This window comes from Arachis hypogaea, chromosome 6 (assembly GCF_003086295.3).
Source record: "Arachis hypogaea cultivar Tifrunner chromosome 6, arahy.Tifrunner.gnm2.J5K5, whole genome shotgun sequence".
Taxonomy (NCBI): domain Eukaryota; kingdom Viridiplantae; phylum Streptophyta; class Magnoliopsida; order Fabales; family Fabaceae; genus Arachis; species Arachis hypogaea.
The window spans coordinates 118,572,983-118,587,261 of NC_092041.1; the positions used below are offsets into that span (position 1 = coordinate 118,572,983).

At 30.3% G+C, this 14,279-nt stretch overlaps 1 protein-coding gene across 3 annotated transcripts; it reads right to left on the reverse strand.

Moving 5' to 3' along the window:
* Positions 1-5,859: 5,859 nt before the first annotated feature.
* On the reverse strand, positions 5,860-10,859 carry LOC112697964 (probable LRR receptor-like serine/threonine-protein kinase At2g16250). 3 transcript variants are annotated; one of them, XM_025751376.3, is made up of 7 exons: positions 10,481-10,859; positions 9,968-10,015; positions 9,591-9,792; positions 7,659-9,505; positions 7,351-7,476; positions 7,116-7,138; positions 5,860-6,937 (listed from the first exon to the last, which is right to left on the reverse strand). In XM_025751376.3, exons 4-7 carry the CDS (start codon positions 9,482-9,484, stop codon positions 6,336-6,338), a joined length of 2,577 nt encoding a protein of 858 aa, XP_025607161.1. In that variant the 5' UTR covers positions 9,485-9,505; positions 9,591-9,792; positions 9,968-10,015; positions 10,481-10,859; the 3' UTR covers positions 5,860-6,335. The 3 variants fall into 3 exon arrangements, with proteins under 3 accessions (XP_025607161.1, XP_025607162.1, XP_025607163.1); XM_025751377.3 differs by having other exon boundaries at positions 10,452-10,839; XM_025751378.3 differs by having other exon boundaries at positions 10,267-10,750.
* Positions 10,860-14,279: the final 3,420 nt, after the last annotated feature.

Sequence of the window (14,279 nt, forward strand, 5' to 3'; positions counted from 1 at the left end):
TGGGAAACATTTGGCTGCTGGCCAAAAGCTAATTGCATAGGAGAGAATTGATGATAACTTGTTGGCCTCAAACGAATAAGTGCTGCGGCATGTAAAATAGCATGCCCCCAAACCGAGGTTGGGAGATTTGTTCTCATAAGCAAGGGTCTAGCGATTAATTGGAGGCGCTTAATAAGTGATTCTGCTAACCCATTTTGTGTGTGAACATAAGCTACTGGATGTTCAACACTTATTCCATTAGCCATACAATAAGCATCAAAAGCTTGGGAAGTAAATTCACCAGCATTATCAAGACGAATTGCTTTAATTGGATTTTCTGGAAATTGTGCTTTTAATCGAATAATTTGAGCCAGTAATCTCGCAAACGCCAGGTTGCGAGAAGATAATAAGCACACATGTGACCATCTCGAAGATGCGTCTATGAGGACCATAAAATATCTAAAAGATCCACATGGTGGATGAATAGGTCCACATATATCACCTTGAATCCTTTCTAGGAATTCAGGGGACTCAAATCCAATCTTTACTGGTGATGGCTTTAAAATTAGCTTTCCCTGAGAACATGCAGCACAACAAAATTCACTAGTTTTAAGAATCTTCTGGTTCTTTAGTGAATGTCCATGAGAGTTTTCAATAATTCTCCTCATCATGGTTGTTCCCGGATGACCCAAACGGTCGTGCCAAATTATGAATTCATTTGGGCTAGTAAACTTCTGGTTTACAGTGGCATGTGATTCAATTGCACTAATCTTGGTATAATACAACCCAGATGAAAGAGAGGGTAATTTTTCTAATATAACTTTCTTATTTGAATCATGAGTTGTGATACATAAATACTCATGATTTCCCTCATTCATCGTCTCAACATGATATCCATTTCGGCGAATATCTTTGAAACTCAACAAGTTCCTCAGAGACTTGGTAGATAATAGTGCATTATTTATTATAAATTTTGTTCCTCCAGGAAACAAAATTACAGCTCTTCCGGAGCCTTATATCACATTGCCTGAGCCAATAATAGTATTAACATATTCCTCTTTTGGCACAAGATGGGTAAAATATATATCACTTTTGAGAATAGTGTGCGAACTTGCACTATCCGCAAGGCATACATCTTCATTACATATCCTTGCCATTCTTCAAAAACAAATAATAAAATGAGTAATATGCACAGTTAAATTGAATACTTGATCAGAATTATTTTTCTAAGAAACACTGTACATAAAATAATGTCATATACTAAAATTTTATTTTAAAATTTGACACATTTAATAATTTCAAAATTCATATTAATATTTCATTATTTATGTACATCACATTTGAGACTTAAATACATAAATAAAACTTAACAATAAGTTCTTTACATTATTTATTTACATATATACTTCACAATCCCACATATTAAACTATTCCATCATTGATCAAATGACCAATATTTCCTTCAGGGTCCTCAAAGAAATCAGATACATCATAATGAGTGGTGGAGTTCTCAGCATCATTTGAAACAAAATTTGTTTCCTTTCCTTTGTCGTTCTTTTTCAAAGATGCCTGGTAAAGATCGACTAGGTGCCTTGGGGTACGACAGGTACGTGACCAATGGCCCTTTCCACCACAGCGGAAACACTTCTCCTCCGTTGATTTATTCTGCCCGATATTCCTTTCTTTGTCCCACTTCTGGTGAGATCCTCTCTTTTGAACATAATTCTTTTTCCTTCCATAATTTTTCTTGTTATTAAAAGCTTGCCATTTACCTCTTCTGGGGTAATGATTTGCCGCATTTACTTCAGGAAATGGGGCGGCGCCAGCTGGGCGCGCTTCATGATTTTTTAATAACAACTCATTGTTGCGTTCGGCAACAAGAAGGCAAGAAATTAACTCAGAATATTTTTTAAACCCTTTCTCTCGATACTGCTGCTGCAGGAGCACATTCGAGGCATGGAAGGTTGAGAAAGTTTTCTCCAACATATCATGATCAGTTATTTTTTCCCCACACAATTTCATTCGTGAGGTGATTCGAAACATTGCAGAATTATATTCATTTATAGATTTAAAATCTTGTAAACGCAAATGCGTCCTTTCATACCGGGCTTGAGGAAGTATCACCGTTTTCTGATGATTGTACCTTTCTTCAAGGTCTTTCCAAAGATCTGCAGGATCTTTTAATGTGAGATATTCATTTTTCAATCCTTCGTCAAGATGATGACGGAGAAAAATCATGGCTTTAGCTTTATCCTTCTGGGATGCATTATTTTCAATGTTAATGGTATCTCCAAGATCCATTGAATCAAGATGGATTTCAGCATCTAGTATCCATGATAAATAATTGTTTCCAGATATATCAAGAGCATTGAATTCTAGATGAGAGAGCTTCGACATAATGAAAATATTACCTGAGTCTTCCTAAAGATTTGATCAGAGTCTCGTGCTGATAACGTGTTGTAAAATAAATAAAAGAGATAAAATAGAGATGTATAAATAGAAGACTTTATTATTAATATAATTAGCTCAATAATTATTATATATATATAATAATATTATATGTTGTATTGTGTATATATATACAAAGATAAGAAAAAGTATTAAAAATAAAGAGAGAGAGAGATTTGCATTTGATACTATCTCAATATAATAAAGATGGTTAATATTGCTATTAATATTATATGTAAAGAGTAATAGAAAATAGAATTTAAAATACTTATAAAATAAAAGAAGAGAAAGAATTGTAATAGTAATATAAGGAGAAGGGTATTTGATTGCAACATAAAAAGATGATTGATTTATTTGTATAGAAAGGAAGGAAGAATCTGTTGTTATTGTTGTGTGTCCATATCATGCACTGAGGATATCTATTTATACATGCAAGGAGGCTATAATTTTCAACTATCATTAAATATAAGGACATTGATAATGTAACCATTCAGCATGAAAAATATGATCTGTTCATGGTCATCCATTTTTATCCTTATCGCAACAAATACTACTCTTTCTTTTTAACACATTTACTTAATTTAAAATTTGGAAATATTTATTCATTTTTAATATTTACTAAAATAACATTGTTTGTTGCATGGCATGACAAATTTTCGGTAGGTATATTTTTTTTAGTAGAAAATCTTTTTAATTTGTGCTTATTATATTGCTGAATGAGCCATGAGGCTCTTCATTGGAAATTAAACTTATTGGTTTTCTTATTCATCATCGTCCCACTATATACACATACTGACATACATATATACAGAAGGGAAAAGCTCTGCATACAAGCCATTAGGGCTTGTATGCTTTACAAGTTCATTAAACAATAAAATTAAATTACGCGCTGCTCCACGTACGACGCGCTACATTCCTTCTTCTTCTCCTTTTTTTCGATCGTTTCTCTCTGTTTTCTTTCTTCGTTATTCTCGATTTCTATTGTTTTTTGACATCAAACTCTGAAATCGTTTTTGAAGAAGAAGAAGTAGCAGAAGACGAGAAGGAAAAAGAGAAAGAGTTCTGAATTATGCATGATTTTGGGTGTATTTCTTTAAATCCTTTGGGTGTATTTTCTGTAATCTTTTGGGTGTATTTCTATAATCGTTTGGGTGAATTCCTGTAATGTATTTCTGTAATCGTTTGGGTGTATTTTATGTAATCGTTTGGGTGTATTTTCTGTAATCTCTTGGGTGTATTTTATGTAATCGTTTGGGTGTATTTCTGTAATGCTTGCCATTTTTTCTGAAATAAAAAATACACTCATAGATATGAGTCAGATACACCCATAGATATGAGTCAGATACACCCATAGATATCAGTCAGATATCACTTTGGGTGGGTGTATTTCTGTAATCTCTTGGGTGTATTTTATGTAATCGTTTGGGTGTATTTTCTGTAATCTCTTAGGTGTATTTTATGTAATCGTTTGGGTGTATTTCTGTAATGCTTGCCATTTTTTCTGAAATGAAAAATACACCCATAGATATCCGTAAGATATACCCATAGATATGAGTCAGATACACTCATAGATATCAGTCAGATATCACTCAAATACACCCAAAGGGTTACAGAAAATACACCCAAAGGATTTAAGAAAATACACCCAAAATTCGTTGAAGTACATCTTATGCATAATTCAGAACTCTTTCTCTTTCTCCTCCTCATCTTCTGCTGCTTCTTCTTCTTCAAAAACGATTTTACCATGAAAAATCGAAAAAAACAAGAAAACAGAGAGAAAAGACGTAAATGAAGAAGAAGAAGAAGAGGAAAACGAGGAAGAAGAACGTGCAGAAACGAAAGAAAAGGAGAAGAAGAAGAGTAAGAGGAAGAAGAACGTGCAGCAAGAAGAATAAGAAGAATTTCAGAAATCATGAAAATAAAAAAAAAAACGAAGAGGAAGAGGAAGAGGAAGAGGAAGAGGAAGAAGACGAAGGCGAAGAAGAAGAAGAAGACGAAGGCGAAGAAGAAGAAGAAGACGAAGAGGAACCGTTTGAGTGGGGCGCGTGTAGTTACGCTCCATTCAAAATGAGTTAATGCGCGTGTTAATGAAGTTTGGGCTGATAACTTGTAAAACTTGTACGACCTTTTTATTTGTATGTGTAGTAGGCCCCTATACAGAAATAAATTGTTTTATATGCATTTACATTTATTTTAGTATGAAAAACTTGCTTAGCTTCCAGGAACAGCTAGCTGCAAATATGAATAAAAACATGTGAAACAATTATAAAAAAAGAATATTTATCACACTAATATTTAATTTGCTTTGATCTATTTACTAGTGATGCTTGTGATGACGGCTTGTATAGATGAAGAATATATATATAATTGAATTATTTGGTGGTGTTGTCAAGCTCAAGCATATATTGGAGTCACTAGTTACATAAATGAGTTCTTTTGAAAAAAGAGCTTAAAGCATAAGAATTTTTATTAATAGCAGCTTATAAATAAGTTATTTTGTATTTAGATTTTTAGTTATAAAAGTACTTATTTTAAAGTTGTAGTTTTTGGATAAATAACTCAAAAATAATTTTTTTTACAGAAGAGAATGAATATTAAAATAACTATGATAACAAATACTTTTCAATATTGAATGTTGATTTTACATAACCTAATAATTGATATTATGTATGATATGGTAGGTGAAAATAAAAAATAAATATAAAATGTGTGTCAATGTATATTTTGTTGCTGTTTTTTATTTTTTTTTACTCCTATTAAAACTCCCTTCTCTTTTATTGAGGTCAAGAACTTGCTATAATTAACTATAAAAATAATAGCAAGCTATAAAATCACATGTGAAAAAATAAAATTAAAACTAAAATTTCATACCATAGTTAAATACAAATTTAATAATAAAAAATAGAGTGATAAAATGATAAAAAAATATTTAGAAGGAATATATGCAGTAAATTGTTCAGATATAATATTGTCTGAAAATGGTGGTGGAGGATCAAATACTTCCAGCAGATGAATCATTATATAAAAAAGGGGAGGTTTGGAATATTGTGTAAGAATGATGGTGAAATGATGGTGAAAAGCTAGTACTTCTAGCAGATCTTGCGTGGAAAGTTACTGTTTAATCAGTGCTTTCAACTGTAAGAAAGAAAAACATCAACTTTGGTGGGTTTTTTTTTTTTCTCAATGGAAGTCTTTTACTCCAAGTATTAGATATTTTTTTTGGGTGTTTACATCTGTTGTAAATTTTCTTCTCTTTTCAATAAATGAATAAAAATAAAATAAAAAATATTGTTGGGTTTGTGTCATTGTGTGAATGTTTTACTCTCTATAAAAAATAATGATATTTTTAATTATTAATGTAATTTTATATAAGATTAAAAATACTATCTTTTATTGTTATATATATTTACTGTGAGATAAATAATATTAATGTTTTAAAGAAGAAGAATGTATCTTTATTGTGATATAAATTCACAGGGAAAAATAGGGCATATGCCACAATGCTTAAGAGGGTTTAATTTACAATAATACACTTAGCTAAATAAAGTTTGAGCAAATATTCTTCACACTTCTAAATTCTAATTCCTCACAAAATTGTAACACCCCGTTTATAATTTTACAATGCCTCACACATTCATTGACCTACAAGGAGGGGTGTGGTACAAATAAGCAATTGCTAGTGCACATAATTTAGCACCACCATGTTGTTTGATTGCTTGAGCATGGGGGTGATGACAATGTGTCAAACATACCAAAAGTCCAAAAGGATCCAACCAATGTTCTGTACAAATAACATTACTCTTGGTAATGTGGCTTTGACTTGCTAATAACAAGCAATTGCTATGGTACAAACAATTATCAATCTCATACAATTAAAGAATAGGCAAATTCATCACTTCCTTTTTGCCTCATCTTCCCCCACCAATCTCCACATCTTGTGTTTCCAATGGTTCAGGGAAAACTTCATTGGATTTGGATGATCTTTTATTGGAAGATGAGTGATCCATTATTACACCACTTCCTTGGGAACTTACTTTCCCTGATTGTTTAGTCCCACTTGAACTATCTTTGTTTGTTGCAGTAGCACTATCTGATGAGCTCTGTCTCCAGCTACCAAACAATCCAGTGCTCCAAGACTTCCTAGACGAAGTTGTTCGCAACTTCACCGAGCTTGCGCTTTCTTCTCTTACAACCTTCAACGGATTTTCCAGCGCCCTGAGGACGTGTCTCATAGGGGGACGTTTCGAAGGCCTAGGATTCAGGCATGATCTTGCCACGATTGCTATAGCCCATACTTCTTCAAGTAGATCCTCATTTACTAACAAAGAAGGGTCAACAATCTTATTTATCCTTTCTTTATCATCTATGCTAATGTAAGGCAAGGTCTGCTCCAACCACTCTCTTGAGGTGGCATCGTCCGATTTACTGACCTCGGTATCTCCGGTAATAAGCTCGAGCAAAATCTTACCAAAACCATATACATCACCTGCCCAAGTTACTGATGACGTGCCTGATCATTGCCAAAGCAATAAGAAATGCATATTAGTTTTCTTGAAAAAATTTCATGCCAATGTATGTAGTAGCAGGATCACTAAAAGTTGTTCAATGGGACTAATGTGCTGCATTTAAATCTCTTCCATCAACACTTGGATGAAAACTAACTAGAAAGGGTAAACAAGTTTACTTACCAAAATTTGGTTGATTAGAAGATCTGCAAAATTACAAAGATGAAAATACTGGTTACAACTTTGAGTGAACATAAAAATGTAACAGTAAACTTAAATATCAGCATCCATTCAAACTAAATGCTAAGATTCAATATATTTATAAATCATGACGGTACCTCTTCAGGTTTAATATTCAATTATTGTAATAGATTCAGCTGTTTTTATGTCTTTGTCTGTTAAAGAATTCAAAACTTACGATGGCTTGCTGAACAGCCTGTTCATGACACCAGGATGGACATCTCCTTGGGTGGTAACCTCACTCAAACTTCCAAGTCGCACCTCAAATTTATCATCAAGAAGTATGCTGCTAGCTTGAACATCTCTTCACAAAATCAAAAGTAAATTTCAGTAATTTGCAAGGCACCATGATGTAACAAAAAATTGAAAATGCAGCATATATTGACACTTTGACAGCATATCATAAACTCAATCACATTTTGCCAATAGATTCATTTCCTTCATGGTGAAATAACAATAAAGAGTCTAGATTATATTTGGTGTTACCTGTGAGCGAGGGGAGGACTGCTATCGTGTAGATAAGCAAGGCCTTCGGCAGCTCCTGTAGCGATTTTCAATCTTGTGATCCAATCAAGGGACTTCGATTTACCATCTGCATCAGTGACTCTCTGCAAAGAACTTGCCAAATCTCCATTTGGCATATACTTGTAAACTATACATTTCTCATTGTCATTCTCCAAGCAATGTCCCAAGATTGGGATCAATCTTGCATGTGAAACCTTGCTTAATAATTCCAACTCCACAACATATGATTCTCTCTTGAACAAACTCAAATCTACCTTTTTGATGACGACAGTAGCTCCGTTTTCCATTACTCCCCAGAAGAGGTCTCCAGAATGACCATGCTTGATGATATTTGCTTCAGCAAAATTACCAGTCAACTTGAGAATTTGCTCATAAGTAAATGATTCCCCGACAGCAATGTCGAATGCAAGGTCTTTAGGCGGCATAGGACTCTCCCCTACTGGAACAGGCCCTCCACTTTCAATTCCCCTTTGAACTTCCAAGCTTTTATGATTGCCACATAGTTTTAAGAACAGTACGAGGACCAATGCCAGAAGCAAAATAAAGCCAAGTCCACCAAATACACCTACCAGTATGAATATCAGTTTCTTTCTGGAAGATTTTTCCATTGTCGAATTTGATGGAAAGGGTAAATTTCTCTTCTCATAAAACACTCTACAAACACTAACATCCCTCTGATTTGGAACATCCTCCAGGCAATTCCTAGCTAAACTAACATTACTAAGACTAACACCTTGCACCTCGCCTTCCAAATAATTACCGGACAGATCAATCATTCTAAACTTCTTAGCCGAAATATTTAGAGTTCCAAAGAATAAGTTGTTTGAGAGATTGAATGTGGCATCAGTAGAACTAGTATTTGAACCGAAAAAATTTGGTAGAGGACCGGTAAGGTTGTTGTTGGACACATCAACGAAACGCAAGCTCGGTAATGACCACAAAGTATCAGGAAGATCACCATCAATAAAGTTACCACTCAAATTGAGAACTCGAAGTTTCGAAAGGCGAGAAAACAAGACACTAGGCACATTACCAGTTAGTGCATTGTTGGAAAGGTCCAAAGTTTCAAGCCCTGAAAGGTTACTAAGTTGATTCGGAACATTCCCAGATAAGTAATTGGAAGAAAGATTAAGACGTGTGAGGTTACCAAGTGAAAACAATGAATCAGGAATAGACCCAGAAAGTTCATTTCCTGAGAGATCAAGCACAGATAAATTAGACAACATTCCCAAACCTGAAGGCATTCTACCAGTTAAGCTATTCCCAGAAAGTAACACAGACTTCAACAAAATCAAACCACCAATTGACTCAGGAATAGAGCCAGTTATTGAGCAAGAACTTAAATCAAGCACCTGGAGTGCACCAAGGTAGTTGTTATTACTTTTGTCACCAAACCACTCAGGAATAGAACCATTAAGCACAAAACCTGAAGCATTGAAGGAAGCTAAACGGGTAAAATTGGCAAGTGCATCAACTGAGAAACTTGGGTGAAGACTAGCTTTATGTGTTCTTCTGAAACCGGAAATGTTGATTCCGATAACTGAACCCTTTTGGCAATGAATCCCGGTCCAGTTCCAGCACGGTTCTGTTTTTCTTGGCCAGTTTTTTGCTCTTATACCCAATGAAGATCGAAGTTGAAGCAACGAAAACCATTCGGTTCTTGAACTCAACTTTTCAGTGCTTGAACTCAAAGCAGAACTGAACTCAACGAAGAAGAACAGGTTCATAACGGTAAAAACAACTGTAGCTGACAAAACAGAGGAACTCTTTAACTTCTTCACCTTCATGTTGTTCTTTGCTCTGTTTCTCTGCAATTTGAACCAAACTTTAGTTAAATTCGGAAACTTTTTTAATGTAAGAGGGGGAAAAAAATTTTTTTTTTTAACTTTTCACCTTCAATTCGAAGCTCTAAAGGTTCTGCAATTGGTGCTGTTCTTCATGTTATGTTTCTCTGTTTTTTTCTCTGTTTCTCCGAAGCTTCATGTGTATGCATGAGTTTAACTGGTTTAGTTGATTTAGAAAAATTGGAATTTGACACAAAAATTGGATTTTGTGTGTTTGGCTCCAATCAAAATATTTGCTACTGATTCTGCACCTGAACCAATACAGAAAAAGAATCCATTAATGTTAGTAATTTACATGAATGCCTCATTTTTATTTTATTTTTTGGATTTTCTATTTGTGAAGTTTCATGATGATGCTGAATATGTTACATGAAGAAAATTAAAGTTTTTGAGAGAAATTTTTAATGTTGTTGAATTTTGTGTTACCTCCAATTACAAGCTCTGGTGATTCTGCTCTGTTCTGTCTTGTAATCTCTGAACCAATCCACAAAAGAATCCATTAATGCAATCATAAAAAAATAAATAAAAAAAAAAAACAGCATTCAAAAATTGCAACTCTTCCAAGCACACTTTGTTGAATGTTCCACTAAAAAACCAAAAATAGCCAACTTTTATTTATTTATTTATTTTGTGACAATAAAGTTTCTCACTTTTGCTTATTGACACAATAGTATATCCAAAAGTTTGAACTCAAAATCTTTGGTTAAGTGAAGAAAACTGCATACCCAAGATTTGAAGATTGTTGTCTAGTCTAGTGGTGTTGAATAGTTGAAAGAAAGAAAAGATTTTGGAAAGTGGGGTTGTGAGGAAAGGAAACATTAAATGGAGGTATCTGCCAGTTTAGGAGTGGAAGTGAATAGTGAATAGTGAATAGTGAAGAGAGAGTAATGGATAGGATTTGAAGCATTACATTAATTGTGGAACCGCTGGGAAGAATACCTGTTTGAGGAAAGAGTCTTAGTCACTGTCACCGGAGTTATTTAATGAGCTTCTGGGAATTGGGAGGTGCTGATGAACAACAAGTTGTTATGGTGGTTATGGTGCCATTCTAATGCCTATATCTCTATATCTATATCTATATCTATATCTATATCTATATCTATGTATGTGTCTTTGTGTGTGGGGTTTCCAATAATTGATGTTAGGTTTCTCTACAGTTTGTAATAGGCAATCAAACTCAAAAACAAATATCATAGCAAATCAACAATACTATTTTTACTTTTTTCTATATATATTCTTTTTGATCTTATAAATCAATTTCGCTAAGTGAATAATGAGAGATGCGAACAGCGAAAATAATGGGTAACATTTTAAGTCCACTAACTATTCAATTAAAGAATAATATTTAATTAAATTAAAATTTGATTTTTAAAATTAAAAATAATTTTTTTAATCTATTATTTAAATTGTTCAAAAAAATATTGTTATCCTATATAAATAATACGAAAAATAGTAGAGAACTAATAGTAATATCAATCAATTTCAGCTAATATAATAATAAATTATAAAATAAATCAAGTATAAAATTTATTAAAAATGAGTTTTTTGTTAAGTCCGGATATTTATTTTCTTATATTTAATGTTAGCTACATTGTTAATTGTGCAATGTTAATTCCCATAACTTTCTCAAATAATATATACGCGGATTATTTTAGTTTTTATATGAATTTTGCAATAAAAATAATAAAATAATGAGATTGATTACATGCATAAATTAATAATATCACTTATATTTAAATTTTTTGTTCTTACAAGTTTTAGTTATGAGAAATATTCGAGAATAATAAGAATTTATTATTTTTTATTATTAATTAATTAGTTATTAATGTTTAAAAATATAAAATAAAATATATTATTAAATTATTAGACTCATAAAATTAAATTAAAAAAATTTAGTTAATGACTAAGTGATAATAAAAAATAAATTATGATGTTTCTTAACATTTTTCTTTAGTTATAGTTATAATAAACAGAAAATAGAAACAATAGCAAAGTAAAACAAATTAGTATAATTACTATTCAATAAAACAGACACTTTATTAGGAAGAAGATTATTAATCAACAAAAAAATATATTGAGATAAAATATTCATTTTTATCAAGTTGTTAGCCACCAATAATATTTAAAAGACAATAAAAAAATAGTATAAAATTGTCTAAAATTATTATATTTTGTATTTTTAAATATTATTGATATAATTAAATAATGTAATATGTAATAAATATATAATTATAAATGTTATATATATAAAATTTAAAATTAATAATTAATATATTTGTGTATAAATATATATTATGATTTAATTTATTTTTAATATGTATTATATTTTAACATATATTTTATATTAGTGACTAATTTTAATATATATATATATATAACATAATTATATAAAATTATAGATATTAAATTAAAAGATGTTAATTTTTTTTTAAAGTATATATTGCCAGTTAGCCACTATATCCTCATATTTGCTAATTATGAAGATTATTTTGACTCGCTATAATTTATTATTTACAGTGTATGTATACGTGAATAAACTACATGGACTAAATTTTCCTAAACCCCAATCAAAATAAGACAAAATGGCAAATGATCATGTATGATGTATCATAATCTTAAATCTAGATAATGTTCTCTTTAAGAATAAAGTTACTTTTTTGTTGATTGACAGAGTAAAAATACAAGAAAAGAGGAGTATTAAGAGGTGAATAACTTTTGTGTTTTATAATTATTAATTGGTAATTAAAGTATTTTAATTGGTGTAAAATTATATTTAATAGTAAGAGATTATTTATTTTTTTTATAATTAAATATTGACTACAAAATACAAAAATTACTGATTCTTTAGATTTTTTTTAATAAATAATAATAATATATCTTCTTTTATTAAATAAAAAAAAATGCATGTGGAAATTTCATGGAAAATTATAGTAGCTTTTTCAACTTTGATTTTTCTTTTTCTAATTTGCCTATTTATGATACATATATACGTGAAGATGATGATAAATGAGTCAGCATCTGATAGACATTAAAAGAATAATGGTTATATATATATATATAGGGCAAATCACTATATTAAGCCAAGGAGAGCAAAAAATTACACAAATCCGCCAAATCAAAAATTATTTCATGAATCAACCGATACACATTTCTATATAGTTCGAATTAAGTTGTTTCGAATTTGATTTACATGTAATTCGAATCAACTTGATTCGAATTATACACAAACGCACACACCCACTAATTCGAATCAACTTGATTCGAATTACACACATACAATAATTCGAATCAAGTTGATTCGAATTACACCCTGATTTATTAAAAAAATAAAAAATTTATTAAAAAAATAATAATTTAAAATTAAAAAAATATATTTTATTTCATACATTAAAAAAAAGCTAACAAAATATTTAATTACGAGATTTTTTTAAAATATTAATGAGTTATCAATTCAAATTCCATACAATACTCTTTTGTCTATTTTTAATAGTTCATGAATATTTTTTAATAAAATTTTTTAAATTATACGGTGAGATATTACATAATTCGAATTACGCATGGAGGAGTTCAATCACTCTGATTCGAATTATATGGTGAGCAATTCGAATTATATACAATATTCTTCTGCTCATTCTTGATAGCTCATGAATATTTGTTAATAAATTTATTTTAATTATACCACAAAAAATATTTTATTCTATGCAAAATAATTTAAAAATGGCTTAAAAGATGTTAGGAGTATTATAAACATTTGTAATGACTTAGGACATTAAAGAAATACTCTACATAGTCTATAATAATTTAGAAATTAAAAAAATATATTTTTATTATGTATTTACCTAAATCACTAGAATATTATAAACTTTATAGTACTCATAACATCTTTTAAGCCATTTTTTTAAAATTATTTTGTATAGAATAAAATATATTTTTTAATTATTTTGGATAGAATAAAATATTTTTTTAATTTTTAAATTATTATTGACTATGTAGAGTATTTTATTTAAAATTTGTGTACATGCATGTATTTACCTAAGTCATTAGAACATTACAAATTTTTATAGTACTTCTAATATTTTTAAACCAATTTTTAAATTATTTTACATAGAATAAAATATTTTTTTGTGGTATAGTTAAAATAAATTTATTAAAAAATATTCATGAGCTATCAAGAATGGGCAGAAGAGTATTGTATAGAATTTGAATTGCTCGCCATATAATTCGAATAAGAGCGATTCGAACTTCCTCATGTGTAATTTGAATAATGTAATATCTCACCATATAATTTAAAAAAATTTATTAAAATATATTCATGAACAGTTAAAAATGGACAAAAGAATATTGTATGGAATTCGAATTGATAACTCATTAATATTTTAAAAAAATCTCGTAATTAAATATTTTGTTAGCTTTTTTGAATGTATGAAATAAAATAATTTTTTTAATTTTAAATTATTATTTTTTTAATAAATTTTTTATTTTTTTAATAAATCAGGGTGTAATTCGAATCAACTTGATTCGAATTATTGTATGTGTGTAATTCGAATCAAGTTGATTCGAATTAGTGGGTGTGTGTGTTTGTGTATAATTCGAATCAAGTTGATTCGAATTACATGTAAATCAAGTTCGAAACAACTTAATTCGAACTATATAGAAATGTGTATCGGTTGATTCATGAAATAATTTTTGGTTTGGCGGATTTGTGTAAATTTTTGTTCTCCTTGGCTTAATATAGTGA